General features: G+C 41.5%; 1 protein-coding gene across 2 annotated transcripts in view; it reads left to right on the top strand.

The window, feature by feature from the left end:
* ORC1 (origin recognition complex subunit 1) overlaps positions 1-11,825 on the top strand; it is a 50,546-nt gene extending 38,721 nt beyond the window's left edge. The window contains exons 15-19 of one of the 2 annotated variants that reach the window (XR_013262406.1): positions 2,773-2,892; positions 5,233-5,399; positions 9,957-10,044; positions 11,316-11,374; positions 11,472-11,559. Coding sequence is in view for 1 of the 2 variants with exons in the window: in XM_077453327.1 (XP_077309453.1) it covers positions 2,773-2,892; positions 5,233-5,399; positions 9,957-10,044; positions 11,472-11,666 (570 nt within the window). In the remaining variant the exon portion in view is untranslated. Of the gene's footprint in view, positions 1-2,772; positions 2,893-5,232; positions 5,400-9,956; positions 10,045-11,315; positions 11,375-11,471 lie in introns of both variants that reach the window. The other variant, XM_077453327.1, reaches the window with a different exon arrangement.
* Positions 11,826-17,640: the final 5,815 nt, after the last annotated feature.

Genomic DNA, 17,640 nt, shown 5'->3' on the forward strand with positions numbered 1-17,640 from the left:
TGTACAAAAAAATTTAAAGAAGGTGGAACAAGTCCATTTTTGTAAACTCTGTATTGATAAATTGGGTTACAAGGAGGCATCGAGGGCATGCAAAGAATTGATTTTTGGCGTTAAAGAAGTGAAGGCTATAATGTCAATGCTGCTGAACCTTGAAACCCCAAAACAACCAGCTGCAGTTCCCCCAACTTCAGCCCCAGAGGAGGGTGACGAATGGGGGGGGGGGGGGGGTGATAGTATTGTCCAAATATATTCCGAGCATAGGGACAAGTTCACCCAGATACAGGCTCTCACTTGAGGAGGTGGATGCCTTTATTGGGGGTGATCTACAAGATTCTAGATATCAAAGAGGAGACCACCTTGTCCCTACTTGACCAGATGTATCAGACCCTGAAAGAAGACCAAAACAGGGTATTTCCAGTACACAGCGGACTCTATCAAAAAGAAGTGGGTGTAACTGGAGAAAAATGTTTTTTCCTAAAAGCCTGAAGTGGAGATTCCCCTTCTGTGAGGATTCTACCTGTATTTGGAACAAAGTGGACGCAGCTTTTTCTCAGTGCGCCAAATCAAGGGACCTCGCCTTTGAGGACGTGGGTGTCCCTGGGGAACCTGTGGACAAGAAGATGGAGGTACTGCTGAAAAGGTCATGGGAAGGAGCCATGGCAAATTTAAAACCCAGCAATGGCTACAACAATAGTAGCTCGTAATTTAGGGGTCTGGTTGGACCGGCTACAAGGCCATTTGGAAAGTGTGACCTCCAGAATGGAAATTCTTGATTCCCTACCCATGCTGCACAAGGTGGCAGGTTATATGGCAGATGGGTCTGCAGAGTCGGTCAGGCTATCGGGAGACCTGGCTTCAAAAGTTAGGCTGTGTGACATCCCATTTGAAGGAGACCTCTTGTTTGGGCAAGATCTAGAAAAATTTCTAGACCGTACTGCTGACAAGAAAAAAGGCTTTTCCTATTAAAAATAAGAAAACCCCAGGGAAATGTTTTTTCGCCCCCAAAGACAAGGCCCTGCCATTCGACCTGTCCTCACCCCCCAGGATTTTTATGAAAATCCTGATGGAGGCACTGCGTCGGATCACGCGCCTCCCTTCTTTTCTCCTTCACTTTTGTTTTGTTCGGAATACTCCTGGACAGTTCAGGCAGCGAGACACACATGATCATTTGCTAAATCACTGCTCTCACAAGTACTACCACCCTATACCAGCAGCACCTTCACAAGCGCAGGAGTATTTCATTCTTCCTTTGTTCACCAAAAATACATACCCTGAAATTGTCAGCTTGGTGTCTGAGGAAAGCCTCCTGAAATCTAAGGGGCTTTAGGACTGGGTGGTAAACACAATTCTTTCCAGTAGAAAGAATGTAACCCAAGCAATTTGTTAAATTTTTGGAAAGTTTTTCTGTTCATGGTTAGATACCAAGAAGGTGTTTGCAAGTATTCCACCCACCTTGAAGTTTTTACAAGATGGTGCGGACCAAGGCCTGGCCATTGGTACTTTTTTATTTTTTTTTTTTTTTTTTTTTTTGCGCAACCCCTGGCATTAGACCCGCTAGTTAGCAGGATCTTTTAAGGGGTTAGCCAGGATTAGACCCGTTCTGTTCAAAATTTTGCCAAAATGTGACCTGTTTTTTTCTGAAGTGGTATCAAAATTCAACAGAACTCAGGAAACTGTGTTGCCTTCTTTCTGTGGGTCCCCAACCAATCCAAAAGAAACAATTCCACCAACTGGATGTGAGAACCTGTGTCTTGCGGTATCTGGAATTGTTGGAAAGCATTTGAAAATCCAATGCTCTATTTTGCATTCAGGGAAAAAATTGGGTTTCCAAACTTCAAAAGGCAGAATCGCATGGTGGATTAAACAAGCTATTGTGGAAGCTTACAAGATTTTAAAGAAGGAATGGTCTTCCAACTTGGATAAAGACTGGGGAAGAAAAAAGGAAGCCGCCCTTTTATGGATTTGAATTTTGTGTTTCCTGCCTCCGGAAGTGGAGCCTATCTCTCTAGCGCTGTCCTGGACGACTCTTAGAAACAGTTAAGTCTAACTCTGGTTTTCCTGGCGTTACTTCTGGGTTTGCGGGGTCTGGCACTGTGAGTGGCCGGAGCCACGATGACGTCACTCCCGTGCATGCGTGCGGAGCTGCTGGTCACGGCACAGGGCTAGGAAGAAATGGTACCTGTGGCCGTTCTTCAGAGCGCATGCTCCAGTAATGTCACTGGCTGCATTTAATGTAAATTTCTGCTAAACGGTACATGTTTAGGAGATATTTACACTACCTATGGTTAGGCCTGCATATAGGTAAATGTCAGCAGAGGAAGTTTACTTCCTCTATAAGTAAGAAAGTGGGGTCAATTTACTAAACGCAAATTCACGCACTTTGGAAGTGCAGTCGCTGTATATCTGAAAGAAGGATCTAAATTGAGGGGATGCTCAGCTGATTTTTATCATCCAATCGTGTACAAGCATGAATGCTGTTTTTTATTTTACTTGCATGTCCCCCTCAGATCTATTGTACTTCCAAGTGCACTTGCAGTGCAAAGTGGATTTGCCTTTAGTAAATAAACCCCAGTGTTTCATGTCCTTGTTCATAAAATGTACATTGCCTTGTCATTCTGTATTAGACTGGAGTATGTTCACATTATTTATTTATTTTTACCATAGAATCGTTTGCTTTTGCTTAGAACATAGCATGAGCTATTTATATAAAACATGTCTTAATAGTTTAATCTTCTGCTTATCTTCTATCATTTTGCTTCTCTCATTGAACAGGGCCTCACAAGAATGTCATTCCAGCCTTACACTCATAAACAGCTGCAGCAGATAATCACCTCTCGCCTGAACCACGTCAAGGCATTTGATGATGATGCCATTCAGCTTGTTGCTAGAAAGGTAGAAAGTTGAACATCTCTATGCCCTGTTTGCACTCCAACTGCAAACCGTTTTTTGATGTAATGATCATTCATGAGGCAGGGTGTCGTATTCTTCCTTAATTTGTCATAGCTGAGCAGACCTCGGTAACAGACCTCTTAAACATAGGCGCTTTTCCTCTTCATTTGCCATCAGTAATGATGGACTGATGAAATTAAAGCAAATGCTACATTTGCTGTCAACTTACAATTTTAAAGAACCAATTGGCATGACGGCAAATTTATTATGGGTGTTTGGTTTTGACGCTAATTACCATTTTATTAGATTAGAGTTCTTCCTTTTTTTTTTTTTGTTTTTTTTGGGAGTGATTCCAAGTCATTTTGTTTACTTTGCATATACAAGTAAATGCTGATGTGTGTGGCCTGAAACATACCATATAGGAATTTTATACATGTATTTGAGGTGAGTGCATAAGTTAAATCTTGCAAGATTTGGCATCTTCGTCAGATGCTTATGAAGTGATTTGATAAAACTGAAGATATAGAAACCCTCCTGGTAAAATTGAGTAAATCTAGAATTAGTACTTTAAAAGTTTTGACTTTAAATAGACTATTTACTGTGAGCTGGGATAGTTAAGCATTGATCCAAATGATATTCATTGTATAAAATTGTTTTGAGAGCTGTGATTACATTGTACAGACAGGGCCAATCACGGCCCATTTGTACCATGTGATTCGCTGTGGTCAATCACAACAATACACTGTCTACACGCTGTCACTCAGTAAAAAATATTTGCTTTATAGCCGTGAAATTCACTGCTATAAGCAATCGTAAAGAAAACTGTGTGTGTGTATGTATATATATATATATATATATATATATATATATATATATATATATATATATATATATATATATATATATATATATATATATATATATATATGTATATATGTATATATGTATGTATGTGTGTGTGTATATATGTATATATGTATATATGTATATATGTGTATATATATATATATATATATATATATATATATATATATATATATATATATATATATATATATATATATATATATTAATGTGTGTGTGTGTGTGTGTGTATGTATGTATGTGTGTGTGTATATATATATATATATATATATATATGTATATATATATATATATATATATATATATATATATATATATATATATATTCACAATTTTTTTTTTTTTTTTTTTTTTTTTTACTGACACCACACTAGTTTAATGACAACGCTGTACTGCAATGGTGACCGTATGTGAAAAATAAGTGACATTTTCTTTTCCTTAGTTTTCCCCAAAATTGTGGGGAAAAAAAAATGTACAAAGCCTGCTATGCTTCTAAACACCCAGACTGTTTACTTTCCCAAAAGATAATTTGTACCGGCCTGATGTTTTTGGGTCTCCAGGCTGTCAGTAAATCCAGGATTGATCGATTTTCAGAATATATAGATAGATATATATAATCTCTATCATAGTTTGTGGACTCTAACTTTCCTACAGGCTAAATATTATACACTGATATAATGGGTTATTTTCACCAAAGAAATGTAGCATAACACATTTTGTCCTCCAATTTAATAAAGATTATTTGCATAATTTTATAACCTAAATAAATGTATTTAGCCAAAAAAAAACAGTGGTGATTAAATACCACCAAAAGACAGCTCTATTTGTGTGAAAAATTATTATTTCATATGGATATATTGTTGCATGACTGCGCAATTGTCATTTAAAGTACGACAGAGCTGAAAATTGGCCTTGGCATGAAGGGGTAAAAGTGCATGGCATTGAAGTGGTTGAACAAAAGCTGCTTGCAGGCTTCTCTAATCTTCAGCACTATTTGAAGTCTGATAGCTGCTTGTCTAAAATGAAACAAGCCCTACATCTCAAAACTGCTCGAAGCTTATAGAAAGCTTTGCAAAGCTTGCAGAAAGCTTAACAGACTTTCTATTTGCACTACTTATACAGGCACCCCCCTCACTTTGGTGAACTTTACAGTTGCTTCCTGTTGTGCATCCAAAAGAAAGTAAGAGGAAACCCTACCAACTGTATACACAGCAAAAAAAAAAAAACTTTAAGCATCCTCTTCTCTATCCAAAGAGAATAATTGGATTTAGATGTACTTTTGATTCAACCACTTAATACAACATGAACAAGCATTGTTGGATTTAGCAGTTCTAGGACCGGCATTATATGTGGCCTAAAAGATGCTATAGAGCCAAATTGGTGTAACTGAAAAATCCAAATCCTCATAGTCTTTTACCAGCAATGTAATGCAAGTATGTGGTTCTAAACACGTATGCCCACTTTGTTCTGTTTCTGCAGGTGGCTGCGTTGTCTGGTGATGCCCGTCGTTGTTTAGACATCTGTCGCAGGGCAACAGAGATCTGTGAGTTCTCTAGCAAAAAAGTTGAACCATCCTTGGTAAAAATGCCACATGTCATCTCGGCCTTGGATGAAATGTTCTCTTCCCCTTACATCATAGCAGTCCGGTATGTACAATTGTAAAATTAAACTGAGCCCTATACACCCACAGGCTGCATGTGGAAGCACTTGGTGACCCCTTGCTGTTTCTTTCTGTGTTATTGTTTTATAATGGAGTACAAAAGGCAATATGAAGAAGTGCCCATTGTTTGTGTATATATCTATCATAAGCCTTCAGAAAAACGTGAAATGGGTTGTCGGGTTCAACGTCCAGTCTTAACTATTGTGGCTAACGGAAACTAGGATCTGTTAAATCTGTAGAAAAATATTCAACATGAAGAACTTTGGTGAGGCCAAGACAAAATGAAAAAAAAACTGATATAATACTCAATGGGTAGGAAACCAAACGTGGTGGTGTGGCAATTGTGGGTACCGTTTTAAGCTTAAAGTGGAGTGCCGTGCATTTTTTTTTTTCTTTCACTCCCTCATTTCCCACCCCCTCTGCATTCGTTAACAGTTTGTGACACCTATTTTCGACCACCTTTTTTTTTTTTTTTTTTTTTTTTTTTTTTTTTGGTAGCAATGTATAGTGTCTTAAAAACGTGCTCATATACCCCCTTGAAATTTTCCACATTTTGTCACGTTACAACCAAAACATGTATTTTATTGGAATTTTATGTGATAGACCAAAACAAAGTGTCACATAATTGTGAAGTGTAAGGAAAATGATAAATTTGTTTTCAACTTCTTCTTCTTTTTTTTCTTTTCTTTTTTTACCAATAAATATGTAAAAAGTGTGTGGCATGCATTTGTATTCAGCCGCCTTTACTGTGGTACTTGTTCTGGGTGAACCTCATATGACTGCCTCCCAGAATGACTGCTCGTGTTGCTAGTACATGCGATACCCTGATCTGTGTAAAGAGCCGTGGCCGCAGCTCTTTAACCATGTGATCGGCTGTGTCCAATCACAGCCGCTCACACAAACATGGAGATGCCGGTACTTGGTGCTCCTCCCCTCACACTGACAGTGTAAGGAGAGCCGATCAGTGGCATCTCCTCACAGAAGTGCCCTGATTACAATTAAGTGCCCATCACTGGCAGCAATCAGTAATGCCCATCAGTGCCGCCTCATCAGCGCCCATCAGTGATGGAGAAAAATTACTTTATTTTTCAAAATTTACTGACAAACTTTTTTTTTTTTTCAAACATTTTTTGTCATTTTATTTTTAGGAAAAAATAAACCCAAGAGTGATTAAATACCACCAAAAGAAAGCTCTATTTTGTGTGAAGAAAATTATAATTTCACATGGTTAGTGTAGAATGACCAATTGTCATTTAAAGTGTTATAGCACTGAAAAATGGCCTGGACATGAAGGGGGTGTAAGTGCCCTGTATCGAGGTGTTTAAAAGCCATAAGAAGTCAACAAACACATGGAAGAAGGTGCTCTGGTCAGATGTGACCAAAATTGAACTTTGTCCTAAAAAAGCAAATAGCTATGTGTGGCAGAAAACTAACACTGCGCACCACCCTGAACACACTATCCCCACAGTGAAACATGGTGGTGGCAGCATCGTTTTGTGGGGATGCTTTTCTTCAGCTGGACAGGGAAGCTGGTCAGAGTTGATGGGAAGATGAATGGAACCAAATACAGGACAGTCTTAGAAAAAAAACTGTTAAGAGTCTGCAAAAGACTTGATTGGGGCAGTGGTTCACCTTCCAGCAGGGCTATGACCCTAAATATACAGCCAGAGCTACAATGGAATGATTTAGATCAAAGCATATTCATGTGTTAAAATGGCCCATTTAAAGTCCAGACCTAAATCCAATTGAGAATCTGTGGCAAGACTTAAATTGCTTTTCAGACGTTCTCCATCCAATCAGACAGAGCTTGAGCTATTTTACTAAAAAGAATTGGCAGACAAGTCACTCTCTAGATGTGCAAAGCTGGTAGAGACATCTCCAAAAATATTTGTAGGTGTATGTGTGCAGAGAAAGGTGGTTCTACAAAGTATTGACTCGGGGGGGGGGGGGGGGGGCTGAATACAAATGCACGCCACACTTTTCACATATTTGTAAAAAAAAAAAGAAAAAAACATATTTTCTTTCCACTTCATAATTATGTGCCACTTTGTGTTGGTCCATCACATAAAATCCTACTAAAACAAATACCGTATGCGCCGGCGTATAACATGCACCCCAAGTTTAGGGGAAAATTTTAAGGGGAAAAAAATGGTGCCACCAAGTTACAGAGCCGGTCCTGTGTATCTCTGCTCCTCTCGTAGCGGAGTGGAGGAGCGAGCGCCGCTGATGGCTATACATAGCTGTGTGTGCTCTGCTATCCTCTGCTAGTTACGCTCAGTCACGCCCAGTCCCACCCTATGATGGCCATAACACGGACTGGGCGTGACTGAGCGGAGCAGAGCGCCGCCCATATTCATACATAGCTGAGTGTACTCGGCTAGGCTCAGATAGCTCTGCTCACAGTCACGCCCAGTCCCTGTGTTATGTCTATCATAGGACGGGACTGGGCATGAGCTGAAATAGCTGAGAATAGCCGACTCGGCTATGTATAGATATCATCGGTGCTCGCTCCTCCACTCACAATCAACGGGGGATCGGCGTATGAAACACACCCACAATTTCCCCTGATTTTAAGGGGGAAAAAAGTGTGCTTTATACGCCGATAAATACGGTACGTTTTTGGTTGTAACATGACAAAATGTGGAAAATTTGAAGGGGTATGAATACTTTTTTCAATGCACTGTAAATACCTTCTATGTATGCTTAAAGTGGTTGTAAACCCTTATAAACCACTTTGATCTACAGGTAAGCCTAGATTAAGGCTTACCTGTAGGTCCAAGAAATATCTCCCGAACCTATACGGTTTAGGAGATATCTGCCCGAAGACGGGCACCGATGTCTACGGCGCATGCCGCGCAAATGATAGCGGCGGAGCTGCGAGACCCCACCAAGAAGATTGATCTCCACAGCTGGGTCCTGTGTCAGGTAAGTGACACATAATGGGCTACTATGCGATTGCACTGGACTGCATCAAAAATGCAGATAGAAAAAAGCATCTGGAGCACATCAGGACTGCGTCTCTGTGGTGTGAACTGGCCCTTTAAGTGGAGTTCTGCCAGTGGGGGGGGGGGGGGGGGAACTTAAGTCAGCAGCTAGAAATACTGTAGCTGCTGATTTTTACTATAAGGACACTTACCTGTGAAGGGAGCCTGCTATGTCAGCACCCCAGCAGATCTTCAGCTCGACTTCTTAGTGCTGCCGCCGCCATTCCTGGTAAGGGAACTAGACAATGTAGACTTTTGGCTTCCCTCCTGGTTCCCTACTGTGCATGCACGAGTCGCGCTGCACATTCTGATTGGTCCCTCCTGTCTTCTGGGACCTGTGCGTCTCCCAGAAGACTGCGTGGGGGAAGCAGGATTTGTCAGATATTGCATAGATCACCACGCAATGCGAGTCGATTTTTCTCTGGAAGTGGGAGCAGATATCCGCTCCCCCCTGAAAGGTGCCAAATGTGACACCAGAGCAGGGGGAGGAATCCAAACAGCGGAAGTTACATTTCTGCGTGGAACGTCTCTTATAGTACAAACTGTTTTATATTCATTCAGCCCCTTGCATTTTATTTAGGTTTATTAACAGCTGAATATTTAGTCTACGAGTAGCCAAATGGCAAAGGTTTTACTTCGCTGACTTTTATTTATTACTATTACACAAAGAACAAAGCTCTTGGCTGTACCCACCAATTCAGCAGAAAAGTGTGGTCGTAGCAGCGAAAAAAATATACCCTTTGGATTAATCTGTGTGTGAGCTGCTGCATTTGATGCTAGCAACCGTTAGAGCGCTTATATTTGCCCATGCTCTCCCACTGCTCAGATATGCTGTCAAAGCTTAAAAAACTCTTGTCGGTACTTTAAGTCTTTTTCTACTGGTCCAATGGCCACTCGAAGCTTGCCTTATCTCTTGAGGAAATTTATAGTGGTATGTAACCCTCTTTTGTCAGATATTAGTCATGTTATTGAAGCACCAACCCCTGCATTACGACATATATGATGTCTCTCAATCTTTCTTTTTATTTTAATATTGTTTTACGTAATACTTTTCTGTTGTTTATTTCCTTTATGCGTTTCGTTTTGGTTTGCTTTCTTTTAGTTATTTATTTTTTATCCTTTGACTGCTACTGTATATCTGTAGCTACCATGAGGTTATATCAGTCTCTCCAATACGGTATGCTCCAGACTTTCTTTGTCTATTGTCAGTTCTGTATCTTTTCATTTTCTGTAAAAAAAAAAAATTCTCTCAATATAAACTACAATTAAAAAAAAAAAAAAAAACGGGTTCTTCGTGTTATGGAGGAACGCATGACTACCCAATTGTAGCAATTTGTCTGTCCAGGAAATCACCAGGGCTTGAGCACTATCACATGGGGAGTATGCCATCAATGGATTTTGACTGTGAAAGTTTAAACTTTCACCAGAGTTTTGAATTTCAGCTGTGAATGGGGCAGCAAGACAGAATTAGAAGTCTGATAGTAGAAATAAACCTGTTTGTGCTGGGCATAAGATACAAATGTATTGTGTATTTTAACTTGTGAACTGTTCCTCTTTAGGAGCTCTTCTGTATTGGAGCAATGTTTTCTCAAAGCCGTCATTGCAGAGTTTAGAAGATCTGGTCTTGAAGAAGCCACATTTCAGCAGGTGTGTTTTGTAATGTTTTTTATTTTGTGTGTTTGTTTGTTTTATTTATTTTTTAACCGCTTAAGGACCACCCACTACATATATACTGCGGCAGGGTGGCCCTATTGCGTGAAACGATGTACCCGTACATTGTTTCGTGCACGAGATACTGTGGCTGCGCATGCATCAGCTGTACAGCGGGGAAGCCGATGCGTGGGACCGGTGGCGGGGGGGGTTAAGGGAACCTCTGTGGGGTTGGCAGATAAGGAACCGAGCTTCCAAAACTGAATACCTTCAAATAGTTAACCACTTAAGCCCTCGGCCATTTGGCTGCCCGAAGACCAGAGCTCTTTTTGTGATTCGGCACTGCATCATTTTAACTGACAATTGCGCAGTTGTGCGACGTGGCTCCCCAAAGAAAATTGATGTCCTTTTTTCCCCCATAAATAGCTTTCTTTTGGTGGCATTTGATCACCTCTGCGTTTTTTATTTGATTTTTTTATAATATCCCCCAAAAAATTTTTCCCTCAGTTTAGGCCAATACGTATTCTTCTGTATATTTTTGGTAAAAATCGCAATAAGCATTTGGTTTGCGCAAAAGTTATATCGTCTACAAAATGGGGGACAGTTTTATGGCATTTTTATTTTTTTCCCAGTAATGGCGGCGATCAGCTTTGTTTTTTTTTTTTTTTTTGCGATTCTGGGGCCATTCACATGTATACAGCGCTCGGTGCAATCAAAAATGCATTGATTACTGTGTAAATGTGACTGGCAGTGAAGTGGTTAACCACTAGGTGGCGCTGTAGGTTTATGTGTGTCCTAGGGAGTGATTCAAACTGTGGGGGGGGGGTGGGGCTGGGGCTATGTGTGACACGACACTGATCATGGCTCCCTGTAATCCGGAGCAGTGATCAGTGTCCTGTCACTAGGCAGAATGGGGAAATGCTTGTTTACATATCCCTGTTCTTCCTCTCTGAGACTCTCGGGTATCCCCGTGGACATCGAGTTCGCAGGACCCACGATCACACTCATGGAGGCCACGGTGGGCGCGTGCCTGCAAACCGATTCTCAAAGCGCAACGTACAGGTACAATAATCTGCCTGTTCGTGCCTTTCTGCCGACATTTATCGGCATGAGCTGGTTGGCAATTGGTTAAGTTAATGCCAAGTATTCATCAGAAAAATGAAATGTGTCCCAATATAGCCAGCGCTTTTTGTGTTTTTTTCCAGATAAAACATCTCAATGCGGTTGACAGGGACAAAACCTAATGTTTTTTTTTTTTTTTTTTTTAGAATTGATGTATCTTAAAGCATATCTAACACAACCCCAGCAGCTTCAGCATTAGTTTCAGGTTTTCCTAATATTCCTTTGACATTCAAATTGCTAATGCTAATTTTATTTTTTTTCATCCATTGTTTAAGCTAATGTGACACTGTTTTTGTATGTAGGTATACCACCAGCATATTGCACTGTGTAGGATCGAAGGACTGCAGCCCCCTACTATGTCGGAGACCATGGCGGTGTGTCTAAGACTAGGAGCCTCGCGTCTCCTCCTGGTTGAGTCCAGCAGGAATGACTTACACCTAAGAGTGAGGATCAATGTCAGCCAGGATGACATTATGTACGCCCTCAAGGGTGACTGATCTCTTCTACAATTTGTCTAGCTAAAGTTTCTCTGAGAAAGTTTGTAGATAAAATTTACATCACATGGTAATAATGTTATTGTATATAATGTTTTAAAAAGGTTTTAACTCTAGTTGTACCCTAATTAATTTATAATAAAGATTTGTATATGTTTTAAATGGTGGCTTTATTTCACGCTGTGCACATTTGCTTGAGTAAATGGCAGTGTATTTATTTAGGTGTTCATATGTTGGATGACAGACTTGCCAGACAGTTTGTTTGCTTAGTCAAGGCATACTATGTTAAGTCAGGGGTGCCCAACCTTTTGAAGGGCGAGGGCCACCTAAGCGACTTGTTAACCGGTCGCGGGCCACAATGAGCTGAGCGGGTATATGGCAGCCCAATCTACTGACCGTGTGAAAGGGGCCTATGGCTCAGTGCAGGTAACCCCCAGGTGCACTGCACTGCACCTGTGGATCAGTTTGAAAGCAGCCCAGTAACCACTGTAGAACAGATATGCCCATATATACACTGTGATGTTAGTAATAAACTTACTATTAATAACAGTATTCTATTCCATCACAGAGCAGGAGGTCGCGGGCCACATCAGAGGGCTCCTTAGGCCACATGTGGCCCCCAGGCCATTGGTTGGGCACCCCTGAGTTAAGGCCAACAAGGTGCAGGATATCTGGACTTCTTTAAGTTTGTAGATGAAATGTGCAGCTGCATCAACGCACTGATGAGGCGACACTAATAGGCAGCACCTATGGGTAATGATGGGTGCCACTGAAAGGTAGCACTAACTTTAATCACTGATGGGCACAGAATGGCCTCACTGATGGGCACAGATTGTCCCAAGGACACAGTGCGCCCACAATTGGCGTGAGACTGAGTGATTTCAAATCTCCTCAGCCCAAAACAAAAGGAGATCCCGCCTGCTGTCATTTGTCGGTCCGGCAGGTCGGGAGGCAGTTAAAGCGGGCACGTATAAATTCAAGAAAAAAACTTAATCTGGGAGGCATAAAAGTTGTTTATGTCCCAGATAACGTTCCCTATTTTTAGAATAGCTAAACACAGGAGTGCTAATGTAAATGAGGTATTGTAGCCCCCACCCCCTCTCCATTCTGCAGTACTGTTTTTTTTTTTTTTTTTTTTTTTTTTTTTTTTTCACAGTAGAGCTCTGCTTGGGCACATTTGGAAAATCTACACTCAGCACTGTCCTACACCAAGATTTTGTAACGAGCATTTCCAAGCAAAAACCTCTTCACACATTACACTAGGAAGTGGACACTTGGCTATGCAAGGACCATGATGAGTATAGGAGTTTTTCAGATTTTCCTAGGCACTGCCTTTGTTGTGAACAAGCACGAGTTACCTGTGTGAAACCAGTCTATCAATGTTCCTGGTAACGCCCTTTGGCACTTTAACAATAAAGTAACTTTTCTACGGAAGTTCTTCCTTCCATGGTGTGCGACAAATCTTCCCTTTTCTTCAATTACTGCTTTGGTGTAAACAGTCTAACAGATGGGGAGGCAGGGGGCTTCACAGGAGAGCTGCATGTTCCTCTGGCAGCCTTGGAGGAGGAGGGGCAGGCGTTGCATGATCTCTGTGTGCACTGCTGGTCACGCCTCCTTTCTACCTGCACTGTTAGTCGGAACTCCATCACTGTTGTCAGTTTGCAGTAGCAGGAGGAGCCGGGGCCAGCTATCTGACAATACTGCTCAGCAACCCTTGCACAGATTTCAACATTGACAAGGGCTGAAAACTGGTTTTCGTGAAGGGATTTTGAAAAGCTTTTTTTAAATTTGCTGATCAGGTCCTTGTTCTGGCACTTACTGTTATAGGTTGACAGCAATCTGTCCCTGTACTTTTGTGCTGTTACCAGGTGTGATGTATGGGAAATTGTACAGTAGGTGCTTCCCAGTAAGTTCAGTCTACACCAGAAGTAATTTTTGTAGGTATTGTTGGCCCACTTGAAAGGATAGAAAGTTGCATAACACAAATGGTTGCCCTTGCAGAGGCTTCCACCATTGCTTCAAAATACAAAATAAAAATGTCCTTGAAGCCCAATGCTCTTCGACTCCTCTGGACTCCAGACCCTGATCTGGGAATTACAAAACCCAGAGAATACCAAGAAACAGTTTTCTCCACTCAGGACCATTACTCTAGAGACCATCACTCTGCATCTGTGAGAACCTTGTGTTGTCTTCTTTCCCAAACCGGGCTTCCTATAATGACTACAAATGGCCTTTTATGTTGCACGTTGTCACTATTTAGGAGTCTGCCCTTAGAGCCGGTTCACACAGGGGCGATTCAGATCCGACTTTAAGTCACCCCAAGTCACCTCAGGTCGCACAACATGTAGAAATCAATGTGAGTGAATGAGAGCTGTCTTAATGCACACTACTGAAGTCGCTGCGACTTCAGAAAAGGTTCCTGTACTACTTCAATCTGACTTGTAGGTGACTGGTAACCATTGATATTAAAAACAACTTTATGCATGTCCATCAATGCAGCCTCACCTGTGTCGGAGAGAAGAGAAATTTCCGCTGGATGATAAGTGCCAAGGAACATCACTTGAACAGCTTTCATTTCAATTGCTGTGTTCTCGTTGTCACATACAGCCCCGCCCCCTAGCCAGGGAACTTTGATGCAAGTCACAGGTGGGATTGGATGGGTGATCTGTCTATCAAAGTCCTGGGACCAGGAGGTGGGGAACACACAGCAAATGAAATGAAAGCTACTAGTGATGTTCCCTGTGCTCTGATCATCCGGCCAGCTCTCTTCTCTCTGTTCTCCGTGATTGCTGGGAGAAGGACACGCATTCAATTCAATCCTGCCCGGTGGTGTTCGCCCCCGGAATATTCTTCTGAAAAATTATTCCTTTGGTCCCACAAGAAACGAGCTTGATTCTTCCCCTTTTTTTTTTTTTTTTTTTTTTTTTTTTTTTTTTTGCTGCTGTAAGTTTTGCCATTCTGTTTGAAGACAAGGAGGCTGTTAGGCTGGTCATAGAAGGTGCAAATTTCTTTCCTACAACCCAAGTTTGCACGATTTTCCCATCAATACAGACAGTGCTGACTGGTATGAGAAACACTCTTATGCGCCTCTTACCGCTTTAACCTTACTCGCTCTAGGTAGAGAGGTAGGTAGCCGAATGCTTGCCTAGCCTCCAAAATACCTTGACATGAAATCAAACTCGTATATACCTTTTTAATTGATTTTTCTTGTCAGTAACATCTTAACTTTTTTGAAGATGTGATTCATTTACTGTACTTGCAGTTGGCCAGCAGATAGGATGAGGTCAGCGCTTTGCTCCATGCTCCTCCCACCCTCAATGTGTAGCGGCCATCTTTATTGATGCAAACCTATTTTACATTATCAAGTAAACCAGCTATGCTATGCACAGGCTTGTCTCCACCTCCCCTTCTCTGACCAGAGTAGGGGCTTCCAATATCAATCATGTTATGGAGGTGGCCAAAAAGCCCTTCATCAAGTCACCTGTGAAGTAAAGCATAAGGCTTGATTCATTAACCTTTAACAATTAATTATAGAATATGAATATATTGTAATGCACTGGGTAAACTTAACGCTATATAAATCCTGTATAATACTTTCAGCAGTTAGAGCTGAAAATAACAGACACATGGCGGAGTCCTTCCTGTGGTTGCAAAAGTTTCCTCCTCGTTCTCCAGTTTCCTTCCACACTCTAATGGCATTCTGTTAGTCTAATTGGCTCCTTTCTTCCCCCTTTTTTTAAAAATTATAATATATATATATATATATATATATATATATATATATATATAGGATTCTTTTTATATGCAAACAAATTATCCAAACAGAATCATATAAACAAAAACAGATACTACATAAAGAAAAGGAAAAAAATAAAGATAAGTTGTCCGCCACAGCTCCCTGTTGGAGGTACCCTCGGATAGCTCGTGATGTCCGGCACCATACCATCAATACAAAAACTACAGTAAGTAAGCATGCACTACCGTGTTTCCCCGATAGTAAGACACCCCCGATTGTAAGACGTATCGGGAGTTTCATAGGGGTCGGCTAATATAAGCCGTACCCCGAAAGTAAGACGTATGTCTTACTTTCGGGGAAACACGGGGGTATTGCCGCCTCCAGTGACGTACGGTACTAAGAGTGGGGCGGGGGGTGCGGGTCGCACCCTGGGGGGGGTGCCAGGCCAGCGCCCTCCCCCTCCGACTGAAGAGACAGCGCCGTTTTGATCAGTCTCGGCCGAGCAGAGTGAAGCCGCCTCCCCCTCCTCTTGTATGGCTACACAGTGCTGTGTATGGAGGAGGAGGAGGGGGAGGCGGCTTCAGTGAAGCCGCCTCCCCCTCCTTCTCCTTCATGGACAGCACTGTGTAGCCATACAAGAGGAGGGGGAGGCGGCTTCACTCTGCTCGGCTGTGAGTGACAGCCGCTGCCCAAGACTGATCAGAACGGCGCGACGCAGGTGTCACTGGCTCTGTGCCCTCCCGGAAAAAGGTCAGTGCATACAGAGAGAGACCAAGGAGGGGGAGGGGGAGGGGGGGTGTGAAGAGATTCTCTGCAGCTCTTGTAACCGCAAGATGCAGCTGAGGAGGACTACAAGTCCCAACATACCGGGCTGTGTGTGCTTACAGTTCTCCTCTGCTGAGCATAGCAGCTTTGTATGCTTGGACTTGTAGTCCTCCATAGGTTAAAACAAAAAATTCGACACTTTTTATTCCAATATAAGACATACCCCGAAAGTAAGACATAGTGGGGCTTTTGGGGATAAAAAGAAAGTAAGACACTGTCTTACTTTCGGGGAAACACGGTAGGTGTGGGGTCTTCTTTACCCTACCCCTGTTCGTGTGTGTGTGTGTATGTATATATATATAAAATAAAACTATTCATCTATAATAATTCTATTTTAGATACATCACGTGCTTGACGAGTGGCTCAAAAGCCTGCTTCTCCCTCCCCTTTCCTGAGCTCTGCTGTACAGGGAATGCAAGAGGTTGATGCAGATGATATTCAAGTACAAAGACTGCTTGCATATAAAAAAAAAAAATGAATGATATCTCGTGATTACAGAGATGCATGGAGTTCAGCTTTAAAGTGTACTTATGGCAGAAATATGAGGGCTGCCATTCTTCCAAGTCTCAGATGCAGAACAAGCAGGTAATGGATGGAAGTCAAAGACATGTCAGAATTCCTTATCTTAATTCTTATTCCAGGTCAGTGACTCCAAAAGCTAAGAACCACAGAGCTCTCTAAGCAGAAACTCAGAATTTGACCCTTTGTTCACATAACCTTACTTTATTACCCAAATCTCTTATTTTTTACACATTTATAAGGACAGAGTCCTGGTTATCCATATGCAATTTTTATTATTTTGCTTATGTGTATCTCACTGCTTCTCATCAAGTGGAAGTACTGGACATTTACAGTATCATTGTCAAACATTAAAGTACATCTAAACTCTAAATAAATGAAATTTTGCTTGCTAAAGCACTGTGTATCAATTAACAGTGCTTAAAGAGTAACTCCACTTTTGTTGAGAAAAAAAACATCCACCTCTGGGTGATCTATGTACATTACAAGGATCTTAACAAACTTTGTTGCAGAGACCTACCTTTTGTTATTGTGTGGAAATCCCTGTGTGTTTGTCTGTGTCCATGTGGTGAGTGGATCTAATGAGATTGGTTTCATATTTATCAATCCGCTGCTGCACCTGCAGGGCTCTAATGAGGAAACTTCAGTGTTTGCATCCCTTTTAGATGTGATTTGCTATTGGGAGTATCTCACCAAAAATTTAATTTTTGTTGAAGGAGATGCCAAAAATCTGACTTGTATCTTAGTGCAGACTTCTGGGAAAATCAGTGAGACAATCACACAAGCAGGAAATAATGTTTCTGGGAAGTGTTCTGTAGACTCTATGTACAGAACTCCTCCAGGTAGCCATATTACATTGCTATTTACAGAAAATTACAGAGCTGCAGATTGAAAAGG

This window comes from Lithobates pipiens, unplaced genomic scaffold (assembly GCF_037356315.1).
Source record: "Lithobates pipiens isolate NorthernLeopardFrog02 unplaced genomic scaffold, aLitPip1_a1.2 Scaffold_23, whole genome shotgun sequence".
NCBI lineage: Eukaryota > Metazoa > Chordata > Amphibia > Anura > Ranidae > Lithobates > Lithobates pipiens.